The sequence below is a fragment of the Eleutherodactylus coqui genome, chromosome 13 (genome assembly GCF_035609145.1).
Source record: "Eleutherodactylus coqui strain aEleCoq1 chromosome 13, aEleCoq1.hap1, whole genome shotgun sequence".
Taxonomy (NCBI): Eukaryota; Metazoa; Chordata; class Amphibia; order Anura; family Eleutherodactylidae; genus Eleutherodactylus; species Eleutherodactylus coqui.
This window is the reverse complement of record NC_089849.1, coordinates 12,361,251-12,379,023: the sequence shown is the minus strand read 5'-3', so window position 1 is coordinate 12,379,023 and position 17,773 is coordinate 12,361,251. Positions and strand designations below refer to the sequence as shown.

The 17,773-nt window shown below is 50.0% G+C and overlaps 1 protein-coding gene across 3 annotated transcripts in view; it reads right to left on the bottom strand.

Moving 5' to 3' along the window:
- Positions 1-9,474, bottom strand: part of RTEL1 (regulator of telomere elongation helicase 1) — an 87,320-nt gene extending 77,846 nt beyond the window's left edge. For all 3 annotated transcript variants that reach the window (XM_066587427.1, XM_066587428.1, XM_066587429.1), the window contains exons 1-7: positions 9,349-9,474; positions 8,252-8,456; positions 6,981-7,074; positions 2,803-2,884; positions 2,668-2,728; positions 2,252-2,327; positions 1,154-1,238 (exon numbers count right to left, since the gene is read on the bottom strand). In XM_066587427.1, the coding sequence (XP_066443524.1) occupies positions 1,154-1,238; positions 2,252-2,327; positions 2,668-2,728; positions 2,803-2,884; positions 6,981-7,074; positions 8,252-8,456; positions 9,349-9,450 (705 nt within the window). In that variant the 5' untranslated portion in view covers positions 9,451-9,474. The remainder of the gene's footprint in view (positions 1-1,153; positions 1,239-2,251; positions 2,328-2,667; positions 2,729-2,802; positions 2,885-6,980; positions 7,075-8,251; positions 8,457-9,348) is intronic.
- Positions 9,475-17,773: the final 8,299 nt, after the last annotated feature.

The window sequence follows — 17,773 nt, the reverse complement described above, 5'->3', positions numbered from 1 at the left end:
CGTATCTCTCAGTGTGCAGGCTGTGAGATATATGTGCGCGGCACGCAGTCAGTACGTAATGACATTGTGGATGGCCTCATAGTGACATGCATGAAAAATGTATCACACTTGCATGCTGGTCGTGTGGCACAGGACTGCAATACGATTTATATACAGCAAATAATGGCCGAGTCCTAAACAAGAATCGCACAAAAATAGAACAAGTAGAGAGTTTCCAAACTCGGACTATCGGTACGAGAGAAGAACCGCTTGGGTGATTTAACGCATTTCAATGAATTGGTTAATATCCCGCATGAGTTCAGTCCATCTCAGAATCGGACAGAACTCACATGGGACAATCGGCCGTGTGAATACAGCCTTGGGTCCTTTTACACCGGCCAATCATTGTTTAGATTCTCACTGGTTTGCGCGAATCTGAACGATAATCGTTCAATGTAAGTGATGGCAGCGACTGAACAACGAACGATAATTGGTTCATCATTCAGTTTCTGCAGCCGTATAAATCCGTGTAAACGGGCTGTCGCTCATCTATGAAGGTCGGCAGCTGGAATGACCTCCAGTCAGCTCTGCCTCCACTCACTGAGAGATACTCGCTCCTGTGTGAAAGTACAGGAGCGATTATCCCCGAGGCGTCCAACAGTCCTCCTGCGTAGAAGGACCCGTAGTTCTATGAAGGGAGGAGATGAGTGGACGCCAGTAACTTCTGAGACCCCGCTCATCTCGGGTAAAACAATAGGACTGTGCAAAAAAAAAAAAGAATCCACCCAATTAAAAGGTGTTGTGCCAACCTACGCAATCCCTTTCAGACTAGAAGGCCTGGGGCGAACAGTTGACCACCCCGTTCCTGGCATCCTCAGCAAACAGCGGAATTTGCTGGAGGAAGCAGCAGCCCGGCAGCCACTGCAGGGTCAGGATGATATTACAGGTTGCTCATTTAGATGAATGGGCGTCCTGTAATATAAGGGACAGCACAAGGTCTGCCAGAATGGGTGCCGCTCTTATGGAGCATCTCCCCATTCCAGCCACAGAGGGGGATCCCAAGCGGGGGACCCTGCTCTATGACAATCATATATCCTAATAGGACATATGAACAGGGAATGCCGTTAAGAGTATACAGCAGATGCATGTAAGGTTACAGAACTAGAAGGAATACCTTTGGGTCCAGCAGATAATTGTAAGGCATGAAGATGATGTCCGCTTGCTGTTTCAGATTCCTGGAGAGGTAGTACGGGCAGGTCCTGCAGACATAAAGATGGGTCAGTGAGGATGTAACATGGGCAGCACTTCCCTAAGAGCTGACCAAACCGGAACAAACTCCTCAATAGCAAAATGCACCATAATCAGCTGTTCTCTGGGGATGTGAAACCCTTGGTGACATGAAATGAACTTGGAGGAAATCCATCAGAGCAACAACTGATAGTTACAGCAACTCTCCATTGGATAACAGCGGGACCCCCCCCCCCCCAACAGAACATACACTGACCGGCCACTTTATTAGAGCCCCCGGCCCTCTCACGATCCGCCCTTCCCTGTATGGAAATTATCCCCAGAGTGCAGCATAAAATCATGTGATAAGTTTTCTGTGTCATGGTCATCGGTGTTAGACCAGCCGGGGTCTCACTGCCAACCGCGGGGGGGGGGGGGGGTTTCATATAATGGTATATTGAGAGTGACATAATGAAGGAAAACATCCAGCAAAAGAAGATCCTGCTGATGGCAACAACTCGTCACCAAAAGGGGTCGGAGGAGGATGTCAGGAATCATTATAACAGTCGACGGAATACAACGCTGGAGCTCCAACTAACGTGTTTGAATGTACAACTCGCCGTTCCTCCGCACGGATGGGCTATAACAGCAGACCAGTTCCAGCAATATTGTATGTAACAGAAACAGAACGGTGAGACTCCAGCGGGCAAAGGAGCGCAAAACTTGTATCACTAAGCAGCGAAAGAGCATCTCCTGGGCAGATGGATCCAGATTTCTGTCGCCCCATGCTGATGGGAGGTCAGAATTTGGCACAAGCAGCATGAATCGCTGACCCTTCCTGTCAGCTGGTCAGAACATGTCAGCACCTCCATCTAATCTGCAGCAACTACAAGAAGCTTCCTGTCCGCAGGGGCCGATATTCCTGTGGAACGAATTGCTGCTTCTGAAGGCCAAATAAGTCCAACACTACTAGATGGAGGTCTAATAAAGGGGCCGTCAGTGTATGGACAGGGGCTGGCAGGTATGAAGCGGGCTCCTGCAGTACCTGTGCTTGGTGCCGCTCTTCAGCAGGTCCTCGATGTCCAGTATAGGAGTGGTGAGGTCCCTCTCCGTGCTCTTTTCTAAGGACACAAATCAGGGTTAGTCTGTAAGAGTTTGCACTACGTCCCAGAGACACGACTGTTCATTCCAAGGATAAAGGATGCTGAGTTATTAAAGCTCTCTAAGAAAACGCCAAGCAGGTCTATGGCGGCCAAGGGCATGCTGGCAGTTGTAGTTCTGCAAAAGCAAGAGTGTCACAGGTCGCAGGCCTCCTCCGCCTTACACTTTGCGGGTCTGTGACATGACAACAGGGAGTAGAACATGGCCCCTAGAAGGGTGAACAATGTAGAAAGGGGAGAACAGACAAAAGGAGCCAGTTTTATCCCCAATTTCCTTGGGATCCCGCTCTGCAGCACTTACCCTCCACATTATTATAGTAGTGGCAGGAGCGGGTAGACACCTTGGAGCGGCACATATGGACCTGCAAGAACAGTACAAGACATTTTAAATTGTATGTAAAACGGGAGGACAGCAATCCAGACTCTGTATTTGTACCTTAACGTGGTTATTTTCCTGCTTCCTGACATCCGGATGGATACAGAGCTGCTCCCGGGAGCCCAAGACGCTGACCTTAGGCCTGAGAAAATAGATTTACACTATTTTACTATTACATTTCGTTGCAACGTGTTCTGAGTAGAGAGCTGCAACCAGGCAACTGGGAACATTCACTGATAGCAAGCAGAGATCTTGAAAATGATGAGACACTAAATCACACAGTATATAATACTAGCCACCACTAGGGGGAGCTCACTGAACACAATTTTCTAATTAAAATTAAAGGGGTAGGCCCATGAAAAGAAGTCCTCCTTTACCCACTAGATAACTTACTGATCAGAGGAGATGTGACCACTGCGACCCCCACTGATCCCAAGAACGGAGGTCCGAAGCATCCCTCAATGAAGGCAATCAATCACATCAGTCAATACTACCAACAGAAATAGTCATGTTCAAGTCCTCCGCAGTCTCTGGCAGTCCCATGGAAAGGAATGGAGCGATGGAGCGGTGGTGCCCATGTGCAACGGCCACTGCCTAAATTGCCAGATGCTCAGAGCCCCCATTCTTGAGATTAGTGGCACCCCAGTAGTTGGACCCCCACCGATCTGCAAATTAAGCCTTTCCTATGGATAGGAGTTAACTTATTTTCATGGGACAACCCTTTAAAAAGGCATAGGACAGCTCCTAAGAGCCCCCATAAGCTACACTTCAGGGGTCATAGTATCTGACATGCTGACTCCGAGGATGCGAGTCTTCTACTTACCTTCCCTGCCATTCTCTCAATGTCGGCCGCTGCATGCACCTGGCGGACTACATAGAATGCGTCAACTAATCCTCTTATTCTACGCACGTGCACAAGTAGTCCACTAGGGGCACACAGAAGCGGCTTTCACAGCCTACAGCGTAGGAACAACATGGAAGGCCTCCGGGACACTAGTGTGTTTGGGGCCATGTGCTATCCTTGTAATTCCACCGACAGCACACGGCGCTATTACGGTTTTCCGTAAAGACCGGTGGTCCGTGTGAAAGAAACCCATGGCATGTCCTATTCTCGTCCGATTCATGGATGTGCAGTGTCAGTGTAAACCGGACAGCAGGCGAATGGGTGTTCAGTGTCTTGGGCACAACTGGCATAATAGCAAGTGTCCACCTAGCCTAAGACTCACCTCCCTGGACTAGGCATGTCAGCTGCTGTCAGTCCATACGTTCAGTTTATGGGGGCTCCCTTTAAGGGTACGTTCACCAGGGAATTGGTGCAAAAATCTATGCCAAAAAATGCATCAAAATCCTTAATTTCAATTCAAAGGGTGAAATCTGCTGCAGATCTGCATCAAAATCCATGCGGAAATCCCTACCAAACGGGTGTGACTTGGACATGGCGCTGTAAGGACACGTTTCTCCTGAGCTTCAGGGACAGACGCCACCAGACTACTCACCTGGCATGAACCACCCGCTCTTTACTGCTCTAGGAAGTACCAGAAGGGAAGGCGAAATCATCGAGAAGAGGACTCCCCATCGCCACTTCAGAGGCCGGTATCCCCCGGTTCCTGCACTCCCCTGTGTCGGACCTGCAACAGGGCCATGAAACCAACACGGCGCCATCTGCTCCCTCGAAACGGGAGCAGAGGTATGCCACCATGACCCCGCTGTTGGCGGGCAGACTTTCCCTGATCTTGACGGTAGACCCATGCTGGTGGTAGTGGTGGCGGGACTTTGCTGCAGCCGACAGAAGTGCAAGATCTCTCCTATCTCCCCATGCAGAAGAGTGGTCGTACCTACCCAGACCAGGGGAAGCTAAACCTCCCTACACCCAGCCTGATTCTGTGGAGACTGAGGTTGCTGGGGATCTATCCTGCCTGTCCTCCCCAGCAAGTACCTTCCATGGAGGTAAGCCATGCAAACCCACAGCTCTTCTTATGGCACCGTCCTTGCACCCGCTTCTCCTCCTGACCCCCCTATAGAAGCGGATTCTCCTGCCCCCGAATATGTGGTCCTTGCTTCGTGAGCTACCTGCAAAAAAGGACTTGGAATCCAGAGGACAGAGCTTAGACAGAAGGCTTCTCTGCAGTTAAAGCAGAGCTTGGTTCTAGGTCTCAGCGGTTTTCTTTGTTCGAAGGCGCATTATGAGCCTTGGATATACGTCTAACCAAAGTGGAAGAATTGGTGTCCCCACAGCGGGCCTTTAACAAATCTTATTACAAACTGATGCCCAAGAATACAGGACCGCTAAAATAAGATTAAGCTACATCTAGGCCTCGTCAACCTCTCACAGGTGGAGGTCAGGGCTCGCCCCAATCCTCTTCCTTGTCCCTGCAAGAGTAACAATCTGTTTCTTTCCGTCATGCTGTTCAATCTCCTTCCCATGTAGGGCGTCCGGCGGATATCGGCTCTACAACTGACTGTTCCTAATGAAGGAACCGCCTTGCCCTCTCAAGCCCATGACACGGAGATGCCAATCTCAACTACCCGGACTTTCCCCTCATCTGCCCTGCCCAGTCACTCTGGGCATCTTCGTTTAGCTCTCCTTTATTCGCAGCAGCTTCCCGGGTGGCGACAGTCATTTGTGACGTCCGTGCGGGGATTATCACACTGGTGGTGCTTAATTATAAACGTACAGCTTTGAGCCTTGACACATATCTGCTCTGGTTTAACAGTTATGAGCCTTTTGTTTTTAGGGATGTTCCTTCTGATATGGGGCTTGCTTCAGTAGGTGGGTGGTCGGCCCCGTGACGGTTCCCGGACCCTGCTCTTCCCCTTTCCTCAAATAGGTCCGGCACCTCTTGGGTGGGCCAAAGAGATTTCATTTGGGCTACGAAGGACCAGCCGAAGAGCGATCTCCCACAAATTGTATTTACACCCCGCCTGGGTTATCCGGGATGGGTGAAGAGCACCGGCTGTGATTTGGTTGCGGCTGGGGCTTTTCTACTTCTTATCCTTTCTTCTAGATTCTGTTCTTCTTCCCTCTCTCTCGTTACGTCTTCCTTCCATCCGCCCTCTCCTCTGCCTCATTTAATGTGAAGGGTTTAAGCTCCCCGGAGAAGTGATCCTCTGTCCTCCGCCTCCGTGGTCTTTATCCAGGAACCCCATTTCCACAATTATGCGGCTCTGATATTCCTCTCTTCTAGATACCTGGGTGTCTATCATAGATGCCACCATCGACCTCAGTCCAGAAGGGTCAGTATTCTGATTTCATGGGGAGTTCCATGGCAGCTTGGCTAAATCTTTGCGCGGATCCGCGGCAAAAAACGCGGTTTTAGAGGCAGAAGTCAGAGTGAACATTCTGCACTGAATCCTGCCTTGTGAACGTTCCCCTTAGGGGTATTCCAGAGACCAAAAGCTTAGATTATGTTTTCATCCATTCACTGGATAGGTGAAACCTGACAGATCCGACTGCTGCTGGGACCCCCTCTGGTCCAACTACTGGGACCCCCCCTGATCCCAAAAATACGAGTTGTGTTGATCTCCAAGGGACAGAGTGGAGATTGCGAAGGGCTTTGTTTCCTGCTTTGCATTAAGCAATCTTTGGCGCTCTTATTGAAATGCACCCACTCTGTTCCATGGAGAACAATCAGACCCCCGTTCTCAGGAATGGTGGGGGTCCCAGCAGTCTGACCTCATGATCTATCAGTTTATACCGATCAAGCAGATGGTTGAAAATCTGAAAAAACTATTCGGTCTGTGGAATACCTCATCAATGATCGCTGCATAATCCGACACGTTGTGAGCGCCCCCTTGTGGCATCCACAAGCATGCAGAATCTGGTTTACATCTACGTAGAGGATTTGGCGCTCTGTGTCAGAAAAACTGAGCTTTGATTCCTATATTAGCTGCCGCAGTCACATGAGTGCGAACATGACATCATCGCGGAGACGGAAGCGAAGGGAGCCAGAAGGCACAGAGGGGGGGGGGCGAGGAATGGTTAGTATATTTTTGTATACCCTTACCTACTCTGGAGCCCTTTCTTTTAAGTGCCGGTTTAACAATTTATCGACTTCGTTGGTCGCATTCCATCAATATTGAAGAATTCTCCCGTTTAGTTACGCCACTATGGCGAGCCGGCGTGCTAGACCGCCAGCACCTGACAACCGGCTGATTAGTCATATAGGTGAGACTGTTTGCCCGCCGCCCCACCCCGAGCACCTGGCGCTCTGCCCCTCCTCCCCTGGTCAGCGCGTTACCTGTACGTGGTCTGCTTCAGCTCACTTATAACCTGCGTCAGCTGAGAGTGCGTTCTGGATGCGTAGATGATCTTCGGGATGTCGCTGTAGTACGCTGCATGAGAAAGACGAAAGAGCTGAGATGGGAAAGCGTTCTGAAGACCGAATGAACTTGTAAAATATAGAAACGGTAAACAAATTAAAATCACTGTGTACTTCTCGTAGCTGAGGCTTCGTTACAGTTGCATCCAGTCCAGACAGTCCTCTGTGCGGGGAGCCCAGCGGCAGCACAGAGCTCTTCCAAGTGCAGGTCACAGGTATCAGTCTGGGGTCTATGGCAGAGGATGGTCCAGACTGATACAATGTAACAAGCCCTCAGCTGTGGGACCATATGGCGGGCTCTGAACCAATGGATGCGATCGTACGCGGCCTTACTTACGTAGGCGGGTCTAATAGGCTGAGTTACGTGGCAGACATGCAGGCCTTGGTCAGGCTTCCAACTCCCATGGGAACCCATTGGTACCTTGCGATCGCACTGCAAGGTGCAGACCTGTGACAGTTGTCTCTGATTGGCTATGCATCAACCAATCAGAGGAAGCACTTCCAGGAGGCGGGGATTTTTCAATCCCAGCCCAGAAGAGATGATGAAGACCAGTGCTGGGGACCGGGAGAAGCTGCGGTAGAGCCGGACAGAACTTTTTAGGTGATTTTTTTTTCTTCCTGCAGCTAGGGCTTATTTTCAGGGTTGGGCTTATATTTCAACACCCCCCCACCCCCCCGAAAATCCTTGCAAGTGGTGCTACAAAATCACAATATCACACGGAGCACCAATGCGTTGTCACAGCGATTTTCTCGCAGTGATGCCGCGTCGCCCCGTGTGAAGGACCTGCACGGCCCGCACATGTTCTAATTCCCATCCGTGACCCAGACAGGAGTAGGACCCGTGATGAGTTTTTTCACAGTCTGTATCTGCGTGTGTGCGGCCCCCGCGAATATTATGGGTCCTTTTTCACGCACCCATAGGAAAGAATCATTGACTCTTGAACAGAAGCGCCAAAAAAACGAGGACGAACTGCGATTTTTTGATGTTATGCTGTCGCTCTGAAAGAAAAATCGCACCGCATGTAAATCGTGTGTGAAGGCAACGATTGTTTCCATTCACTGACAGCAAGAAAAGATCTTGGAAACAGGAAGGAATTAAAACGCTGTAAAACCGTCCTGTGAGCGTGCGGCCGTATGAAGTGACGACAATACGACCGCAGCGTCACCACGTCTGTTGGTAGAAGGCTCACCGGTAGCGGAGCTCTGCGCCCCGGTCTCTCCGCTCCCCCAGTCTGCGGTCGGACGCTGCGGGAACAACTCTGCGCCATTCATGCGCTCTTTGATTTTCTGTGCAGTGATGTTATCTTTATAATGCTGGCGCCAGGCCAGCGCGGCGCAGAGGAGGCACAGCGTCTTCCCGGTGCCCGTCGGGCTCTCCAGGATGCCGTTCACTCCCTGCAACAGAAGGGAAACGTTAGTGGGGACGAAAGACCGGAGAAATCTAACAAAATACCCATCACTGCTGCAAACCCCCCCCCCCACCGCAGCAAACCCCGCCCACCGCAGCAAACCCCTCCCACCGCTGCAAACCCCTCCCGCCGCTGCAACACCCCCCACCGCTGCAAACCCCTCCCACCGCAGCAACCTCCTCCCCCCCGCTGCAAACCCCCCCCACCACAGCAAACCTCCCCCTCCCACCGCTGCAAACCCCTCCCGCCGCTGCAACACCCCCCACCGCTGCAACCCCCTCCCCCCCGCTGCAAACCCCCCCCACCGCAGCAAACCTCCCCACCGCTGCAAACCCCTCCCGCCGCTGCAACCCCACCCCCACCGCAGCAAACCCCTCCCACCGCAGGACATCACCCGCACCAAATGTACATTGCCTTGTGCAAGCTCCTCCCAGCTTCTCTTCCTTGTGCAAGCTCCTCCCAGCCAGCTGCCCCTTGTTCAGGCTCCTCCCAGCCGTGCCTCTCCTAGTGCAAGCTCCTCCCATGTGTACTACTAGTGCAAGCTCCTCCCAGCCGGCTTCTCTAACACGTCACTGTGAGCCGTGTAACTCCAGAGCACAAGACCCCCCTGCAGCACCCCCTCAGCTGTGTCTCCAGCATGGAGGCCCCCCTCTGCTCTGTGCACCCCAAGATATCTGTCTCCTTAATGTAAGCCCCTCCCACTGTCCTCCTAGTGACATTCCTAACTGTGCCCCGAAACTGCAAGCTCCTTCCGAATGTGTCCCCCTAAATATAAGCCCCTCCCACCCAGTTGTGCCACACTAGTGCAAGCCCCTCCCACCCGTGCCCCCACGTGTTAGCCCCTCCTAGCTCTAGTTAGTCAGTTAGAGCGCCCCCACCTTCTTCAGGCACTCCAGCACTTTGCACATATAATCCTCCTGACATTTGTACGGAGTGAACGGGAAGTCCACGCTGACCCCGCAGAGCTGCAGCTCAGGCATCTCCACACCCGCCGCTGCCGGCTTCACAACTCCCGCCCGTACGCCGTGACGTCACGCGGGACCGTCTCATGTGACGTCACCGGCCCCGCCTACTTCCCCTCCAGTCGGGGGCACTGCTGACACTCGGCGGCCGCGGGAACGAGGGGTCTGCTGGTGGCGGGCCGCTCGTGTCCCCGCCGTGTGTGAGGAGACCGGAGGCGGCACTGCCAACTGCATGCTGGAATCTGTAGTTCCTCAGCAGCTCTTGGTTACGTCAATCAGGCGACCAATCAGAACACTGCTTTCATTTTTAAGTCTGCGGCAGTAAAACTAAAGCTGGGACCGGATTGGTTGCTATGGCAACACCGACATTTGTAGTATCTTCTCCAGCTTTTTACAATTGGTCACTTAGACGTTGCGGAGGAGTTCAGGCGGCGAATAACCAGCCTGCCGGTGCTGCGCTCCTATACGGTTTACGCCTTAGTGACGGCGCCACCTGCTGGACATCTGCCATGTGTCACTTTAACATAGCATAACTCCGTAAAGGTTCTGCAGATCCCAGGGATTCTGATGGTTTTTCCCCACATTTTGTACTTCATTTAGGCGGTAAAAATAGACAGAATTTATGTATATTTATTAAAAGCTCCAATATTGGGAAAAAGTAAAAAGCATCATCATTTTTTTCATATTTTCAACTGCAACATCTCAAATCTGTGCGAACACAGCGTACAAATGTTTGATAAGATATGGATTCCCATCTGTTTACTTTATTCTGGAAGCACATGGGAAAAACTTTAGATTTTTTAACCATTTAGGAGACGTACAAATGTAACATTATTTTGTTTTCCTGCACAAAGCCAAGATCACAAAGGCTCAGTTATCAGAATGATAGAGACCCCCCAAATGACCCCACTTTAAGGAGTACACCCCTTAATGTATCACTGAGGGGGTCTGAAAGATTTTGACCCCACAGGTTGTTTCAGGAGTCAATGCAATTTAGAGGAGAAAATAATAACGTCTTATCTTTGCAAATCTGTCATTTTAAAAGCAGTTGTTTTTTTTTTTAACCTATAATGCATATGAAAATGAGGATTTGCACCCCAAAATGGATCCCCCTGTTTGTCCCGTGTTCAGAGACATACCCATTGTGGCCCTAATCTTATGTCTGGATGCACAACAGGGCCCAAACCGAAAGGAGCAGCCGGTGGCTGTCAGAACAGACGTTTTGCATGAAGGTGATTTAGGCCCCATTGCCCACTTGTAGAACCACTGAGCGGCCAAAACGATGGAGAACCCCCACAAATGACCCCATTTTGAAAACTAGACCCCTTAATGAATCCATCTAGGGGGGTCATGAGTATTTTGACCCCACAATTGTTGAATGAATCTAAGCAAAGCAGAAGGGATAAATTATGATTTTAATTTTTTTGGAACTTGTTTAAATTTATAACCGCTTTTTGTTTTGCACAGTGTACCCCTGTTTGTTCCGTGTTCCAGTGGCCCCAATCTGCTTACTGGTCACACGGCTCAGCCTGCAATGGAGGGAACACCCGTTGCATTGCAGGGCACAAATTCCAGGTCCCATTCCAAGTCCCAATGGACTCCCTAAAAATACCCCCCCCCCCCCTCCTTTTTGGTGTTCTCTAAATCTTAAACAAAAGTAATAATATGAATTGTGTGGTATGTCCGAAGACGGGTAATTACAGAGGCTGGTTGGGATGGGCACATGGGGCAATAAAACCGGGTATACCTCTTCCTCCCATGCTTTTATGGGGGGGGGGGGGGTTTCTTGACCACAGCAGCAGGGATGGGGTGTAGAAAGTGGCGCTCTGTGAGGTGCGGCGGTCTCACACAGAAGGCGCTCAACAAGCTGCTCCTGGAACTGCAGGAAGGCGAGCGTTCCCGGGGCTTCTGGTAAATTACATATTACAGGTAGCGATCTGAATAACGCCGGGCTCACACAGCCGTAGGTGGAATCTGCTGCAGATCCCAGCTGTGAGCCCAGCCGTGGCGCTGTGTACGGCTGCGTAATGTACTGCGCATAACTGCGTACTCACACAGGCGGTCATGCGCACAACACCTTTTTTTGGTATTTCCCACGCTGCCGCCTAGCAATGACGCGGGTACCCACAGCCCACACACAATGTATACCCCCGACCATAAAGCACAATGGGCTCTATGTTGCGGATATCTGCAGTGAAGTAGAACCTGCTGCCTTCTGTTTTCTCTGAGTGGATTACGTAATTCCGACCCGCTAATGTGAGCGGAATTGTATAATCCAAGGCATTTGATCGATCCATGTATTACCGCTGATCAAACGTATCAGATTCTGTAAGACCAGCGTAGGGTAGATAGCTACCTTTTATCACATGACTGAGGACCGCTCACCTCGGCCCGGTCACTGCTCCAGGCTCTCAGCGACCTTCGGTAGGCAAGAGCACGGAGATTTTAAATTTCCCGGGCTCCCCGGCTCCTGCGCATGTGTCCATCATTTTGCTGTCAGGCACATGCACAGAAGCTGGGGAAGGTCCATGGATAAACATTAGAGATGAGCGAGCGTACTCGCTAAGGGCAAATACTTGAGCGAGTATTGCCTTTCGCGAGTACCTGCCCTCTCATCTCAAAAGATGCGGGGGGCGGGGGAGGAATGGGGGGAGATCTCTCTCTCTCCCCCCTGCTCACTACTGCAACTCACCGCTCATCCCCGCCGGCACCCGAATCTTTTGAGACGAGCGGGCAGGTACTTGCGAAAGGTATTTGCCCTTAGCGAATACGCTCGCTCATCTCTAATAAACATCCCATCAGGGGGCATCGCTGGAGGCCTTAGGTAAGTAATTTCACTGCCCCTCACAGATCTGATTTTTCCTTCTACATGATCGCCGTTATCCATTGGATAACGGTGCTCAGATGACCAGGTACCGCATACCGCACCCCCCCCCCCATCCCGTGAAATCTACGGGCTCTCAGCTACGTTGGGGAGCAAGGAGCAGGGAGATTTTAAATTACCCTGGCGTCCACGGCTTTTGCGCATGCGTCCGCCATTTTGGCGACGGGCGCGTGTGCAGAGGCCAGGGAAAGGTTCGCAGATAAAGCGGTTCCCGGAGACATCTCCCTGCATACACAGAAGGCAGCGTAACAGCCTGGAAGGACCAGAACGCCTCGGGATAATGTGGAGGACGGAGATGAGTATAATCAGCTCCCCTCATGGATGTGATCAATGGGGGATGCTGAAACTTTAACTTTTTTTTAACTTTTATGTGATCGCCGTTCTCCGGTGGAGAATGACGATCGAGTGACTGGGGGTCAGCAGATACCGCGGCCCCTCATAACAGCTCCAGAGTCTTACCTATCTCCATTAGCAGGGAGCTGTCAGCCTCACAGACCACAGGGCTTTATTCCACAGTGAGGCCGTCCATTGATGGCTGTGTGGAATAAGGCCCAGCCGATGAGGCCGCCAAAAGGCGTATTCGCTGTCATTAAGGGATTAAGCAGTTAAAAAAAAAACATCCCACGGGCATGCTAGTACGATTTTTTTCATGTGAGCGTAATGTAAGTTTTACTTTTCCTATAGAAAAAAAATGCAATTTATCACTCGTGAAAATCGCACATTCGGCGATGCATTTTTCTCGCAAGACTCATCACACTCACAGGCAAACTCACAAGTGTGTAAGCGCCATATAGTTCTTGCTCGTGTAAATACGGCGTCAGGTTAACTTCACATGGGTGAGTGCGATATCGAGCTGTGAATCATGGCTCGATATCGCGTTCACCAACATGTCATTTTCCCACGAATGAGAGGCGTTTTTATGCCAAAACCGCCTTGCATCACTACGGGGAAGTAACGACGCTGCACCGCGGCAGAGGATCGCAAAGGTTATTTCATTGTTTTCAATGGGTAAACATCGCATCACATGTGGTGCGCTGCTGCCAATGGCCCCATTGGATACAATGGGTGATGCAATGCGAGAGCATGCACAAGATAAAACGTGCCACAATTTCAAAAGAATGGAGTTCATATTCGTGTGTCTCGCAGCTTATAAATCTCACGCGATTTTCTCAGCCGTGTGAGAATATGGGACAGAATTAGTCCGCAGAATGCAGCGCAGTTGCAGATTTTGTGAAATAGTGGGGATTTCGTTACGTTTATGACTGGAGTGTTTCTTATTGTACTCTTCGCCAGTGCATCGAAAAAATAATATCACCCAAATTGATTACTTTAACAATTTTGGTGGAGAATGCGGGCATGTGGAATGTTCTAAGTTCTGTCGAGGTCTCTGGACGGTAGACACCAAACACAAAATCGTGGTGGGTAGGATTTTTATTCTTACTGTGTTTATTCTTCCATCTGGTGTTTTGAGTAAAGGTACAGATTACTGTTTATATTTCACTTGCTGAATTATCAATCAATCTATTCAGTGTACTTTGTGTGAATGAAGAGACAATGTCTGCACCGTATTTGCAGTATTTGCTTGTTATAGGAGCACGATCAAACGATTCTTAAAGGGGTTGTCCCGCGCCGAAACGGGTTTTTTTTTTTTTCAATAGCCCCCCCGTTCGGCGCGAGACAAATCCGATGCAGGGATAAAAAAAAACAACCAGATAGTACTTACCCGAATCCCCGCGGTCCGGCGTCTTCATACTTACCTTGTGAAGATGGCCGCCGGGATCTTCACCCTCGGTGGACCGCAGGGCTTCTGTGCGGTCCATTGCCGATTCCAGCCTCCTGATTGGCTGGAATCGGCACACGTGACGGGGCGGAGCTACGAGGAGCCGCTCTCCGGCACGAGCGGCCCCATTCAGCAAAGGAGAAGACCGGACTGCGCAAGCGCGGCTAATCGGGCGATTAGACGCTGAAGATTAGACGGCACCATGGAGACGGGGACGCCAGCAACGGAACAGGTAAGTGAATAACTTCTGTATGGCTCATAATTAATGCATGATGTGCATTAATATGGCCATACAGAAGTACTTACTAGAGATGAGCGAACACGTTCGGCTCCGCCCCTTTTTCGCCCGAACACCGAACTTTGCGAACACTTCAGTGTTCGGGCGAAAAAGTTCGGGGGCCGCCGTGGCAGCGCGGGGGGGTGCGGCGGGGAGTGGGGGGGAGAGGGAGAGAGAGAGGGCTCCCCCCTGTTCCCCGCTACTGCCGCCCGCGCCGCCGCGCATCTCCCCGCCCCCCGGCGGCACCCGGACACTTACGCGCGAACACTGCAGTGTTCGGCAAAGCCGGTGTCCGGGTGCGGATGTGTCCGTAACGGACACGTTCGCTCATCCCTAGTACTTACCCACACTTTGTTTCGCGGGACAACCCCTTTAAAGTTGTTTATATAACAATCCAATATTTCCCCATGGTGATGTCGTTACAGAATTTGGAGACAGAACTTTAAATTAGCATGTTGTGCTTCTCCAATCACGTAAAATTGGGATCTAACATATATAATTCAAGTTTATTATGCACCCTGTTGAAAAGAGGGAATAGTTTGAACAAGGAATAAAATGTATTTCCCCCATGCGAAAAGTACTGGCTGTTTCTCAGTAACCCTCAGCCTTGTTCCCTGATCCCAGCTCCTAAGAAGTAGGATTACATTTGTCATAAGAAGTGGAGCCTACCCTTCAGCTTGGACTAGTTAGTGTATGTGAATAACATGTACGAATGAATGTAACATTTTGTGGGATCTATACTGGATAGATATACACTGAAACCTTCAATAGAGTCTGAATAGGTGTTCATTCAGTCTAATGGCTATGTCAGGGCTCGAAGCTCACAACCTCCTGTACTCCAGTCAGTAGCTCTCCCCAGTGTGCTATCCAGCTTGCTGAACAAGTTCTCCTGCACACCTCAGCCTACTCTAGTTCCTGCCTTCTCTAGTTCCTTCCTCATGGTCCTGGCTCTGTCTTTGATTGCACTTCCTAAATAAACCTGGCCATAAGCACACACAAGATGCATACTGAACACCAAGGTAGGACTGTGAATTGGTCTCACAGGCAGACATAACATATACTTACTTTCAACAGGACAACCACCCCGTGAAAACCTGCCTACAAGCAGGGCGATCATCCCAATAAGGGCGAGCCTGCGCTGGAACCTAGGGACCTACCTATCCCTGGATGGCAAATGGTCCACAGCAGGACAGGATGCAGCTCACACCAATTCACAGAACAGGACTGTTCACACCTGGTGTCTGGAAATCTACACAGACACTCAACATGGCACTTTTCACACCAAGGCCGCAGGGACTTGCATGCAAGATAGAATGGGACTGTTCATACACCTTGTCTGGCACCTGCACAGGCCCAACAAACACCACACTGTTCACACACATGTCCGGCCACCTGCACAGACACGCACCACACATCATGCATAAACGCAAAACTCTAGGGTGACAGAAAAATCCAACACACACACATAAGACATCAGACGTCTGGGGGCCACACATGTCAAATGGAAGAGGAGAGGGGGTCTGTATGTGATGCAGACGGGGACTACAGGTATCCAGACCATCATCAGGGAAGGTGAGAAAGACACTACAGACCAGACATGCATAACACCAAGCACAGAGTGGGATTAACACAGAATACATAATAAATAAACGTGATAAAATGACCAGCATTCTCTCACAAGAGAAGCTGATATTTATGTGCAACACACCAGGGGAATTGGCTGGCTGGAGAATACCACACCCAGCCAGCTTAATTACCCCACAGCTGAGAAGGTATGTTCATGGAATGTCATAGAACTACAGATTCCAGAAGCACAACCTAACAAGAGGCTTCCTTAATAAATGCTGGATTTATTTCCAGATGCAGCCGACCTTGTTTACTAGAGTCAGGAAGAAAGTGTTTTTTATCATTAACCTCCTCACTGATGAGGCCCTCGCATGGGCCTCGCTGTGCATAGAGACCAATAGTAATCTCCTCGACAGCCTCGATGTCTTCACGTCTGCTATGGGTGAAATCTTTGATGACCTAAACTGTTGTGCCACGGCTGAAGGGAGGTTACATAACCTACGACAAGCTGGACGTTCCGTTGCAGAGTATATGGCGGAATTTCGTTGATGGGCAAATAACACTAGATGGAATCCAGCTGCACAACAGAGCCAATTCCATTGGGGATTATCTGAGTGGGTAAAGGATGACTCCTGATAACAGGGAAGACTTCACTCAGCTGTGCATCAAGATTGACCAAAGACCTTCCGAGCGTCAAAAAGAGAGACTGTGTGGTTTGGGAACCAACGCCTCTTACTCCTTCAGTCAATCTACGTTGAGTACCCATCCGAGGACTGAATCCGCACTAGAACCGATGCAGGTTGACGTAGTCCGCAAACCCCTCTCCACTACTGAAAGAGAAAGGCGCCATGCTGAATATCTGTGCCGTTACTGTGGAAGCTTGGGACATTATGCCTTAAACTGTCCAAAAATGTCCCAAAGGACTCTCACCCTAGCCAATATCAAGACCAAGACCGATCAAGCTGTCGGGAAAAAAGGGAACATCACCAAACACACCTTTACAGCAGTAGTTCAAAACGGTATGAAAACCCTTCCCCCACTCCACTACTTTGTCCTGCCAATAGAGATCTTAATGGGTAATCAGAAGATGCATAAGCCCATACCAATTAATATGGAAACCGTGGATGGGTCACCCTTGTCCTTGGGACCTGTCACACGGAAGACAATCGAACTGGAGCTCTGCATGAAACCTGACCATGAATAAACGATCAGCTTCTAGCTCATCTCATTCCCTAAATTTCCAGTGATTTTCTTTATTCACTGGTTCTATAACCATAATCCCTCTATCAACTGGGAAACAAAGACCATTGTCTTCCCTTCAGAATACTGTAAAGAGAGCTGCCAGATAACACCATCCGCCTTTAAACCAATGCAAGACCCTGAGGATGGTCAACAGAACTTTCAAAAGTTACCAATTCACTACCAGATGTTCAGGGATGTCTACAGAAAAAGAAGAAGAAATCTGACCAGCTGCCACCTCATCGGCTATATGACTGTCCTATAGAGCTGCTCCCTGGATCTTGTATTCCATTTGGGCGTATTTACAACCTCTAATCAGGCTAAATGAAACTGATTTGGATGGGGCACATATATATACAAATACAGAGACGGCACCCCTCTTGATCGAAATACAAATGTTCACACACAGAAATTTGAGACTGATTTGCAATTAAAACACTACCAGAGAAGCTTAGCAGAGAAATAAATACTTAATCAGTCCACTGAGCTAAGGAATGTGACATTTTTATGATGTACGTTATCTCTCCTTTAACCCTGCACATAAAGAAGATGGAACAATAGTTCTGCAGCACTACCTATTGGATGTCGGCAATCT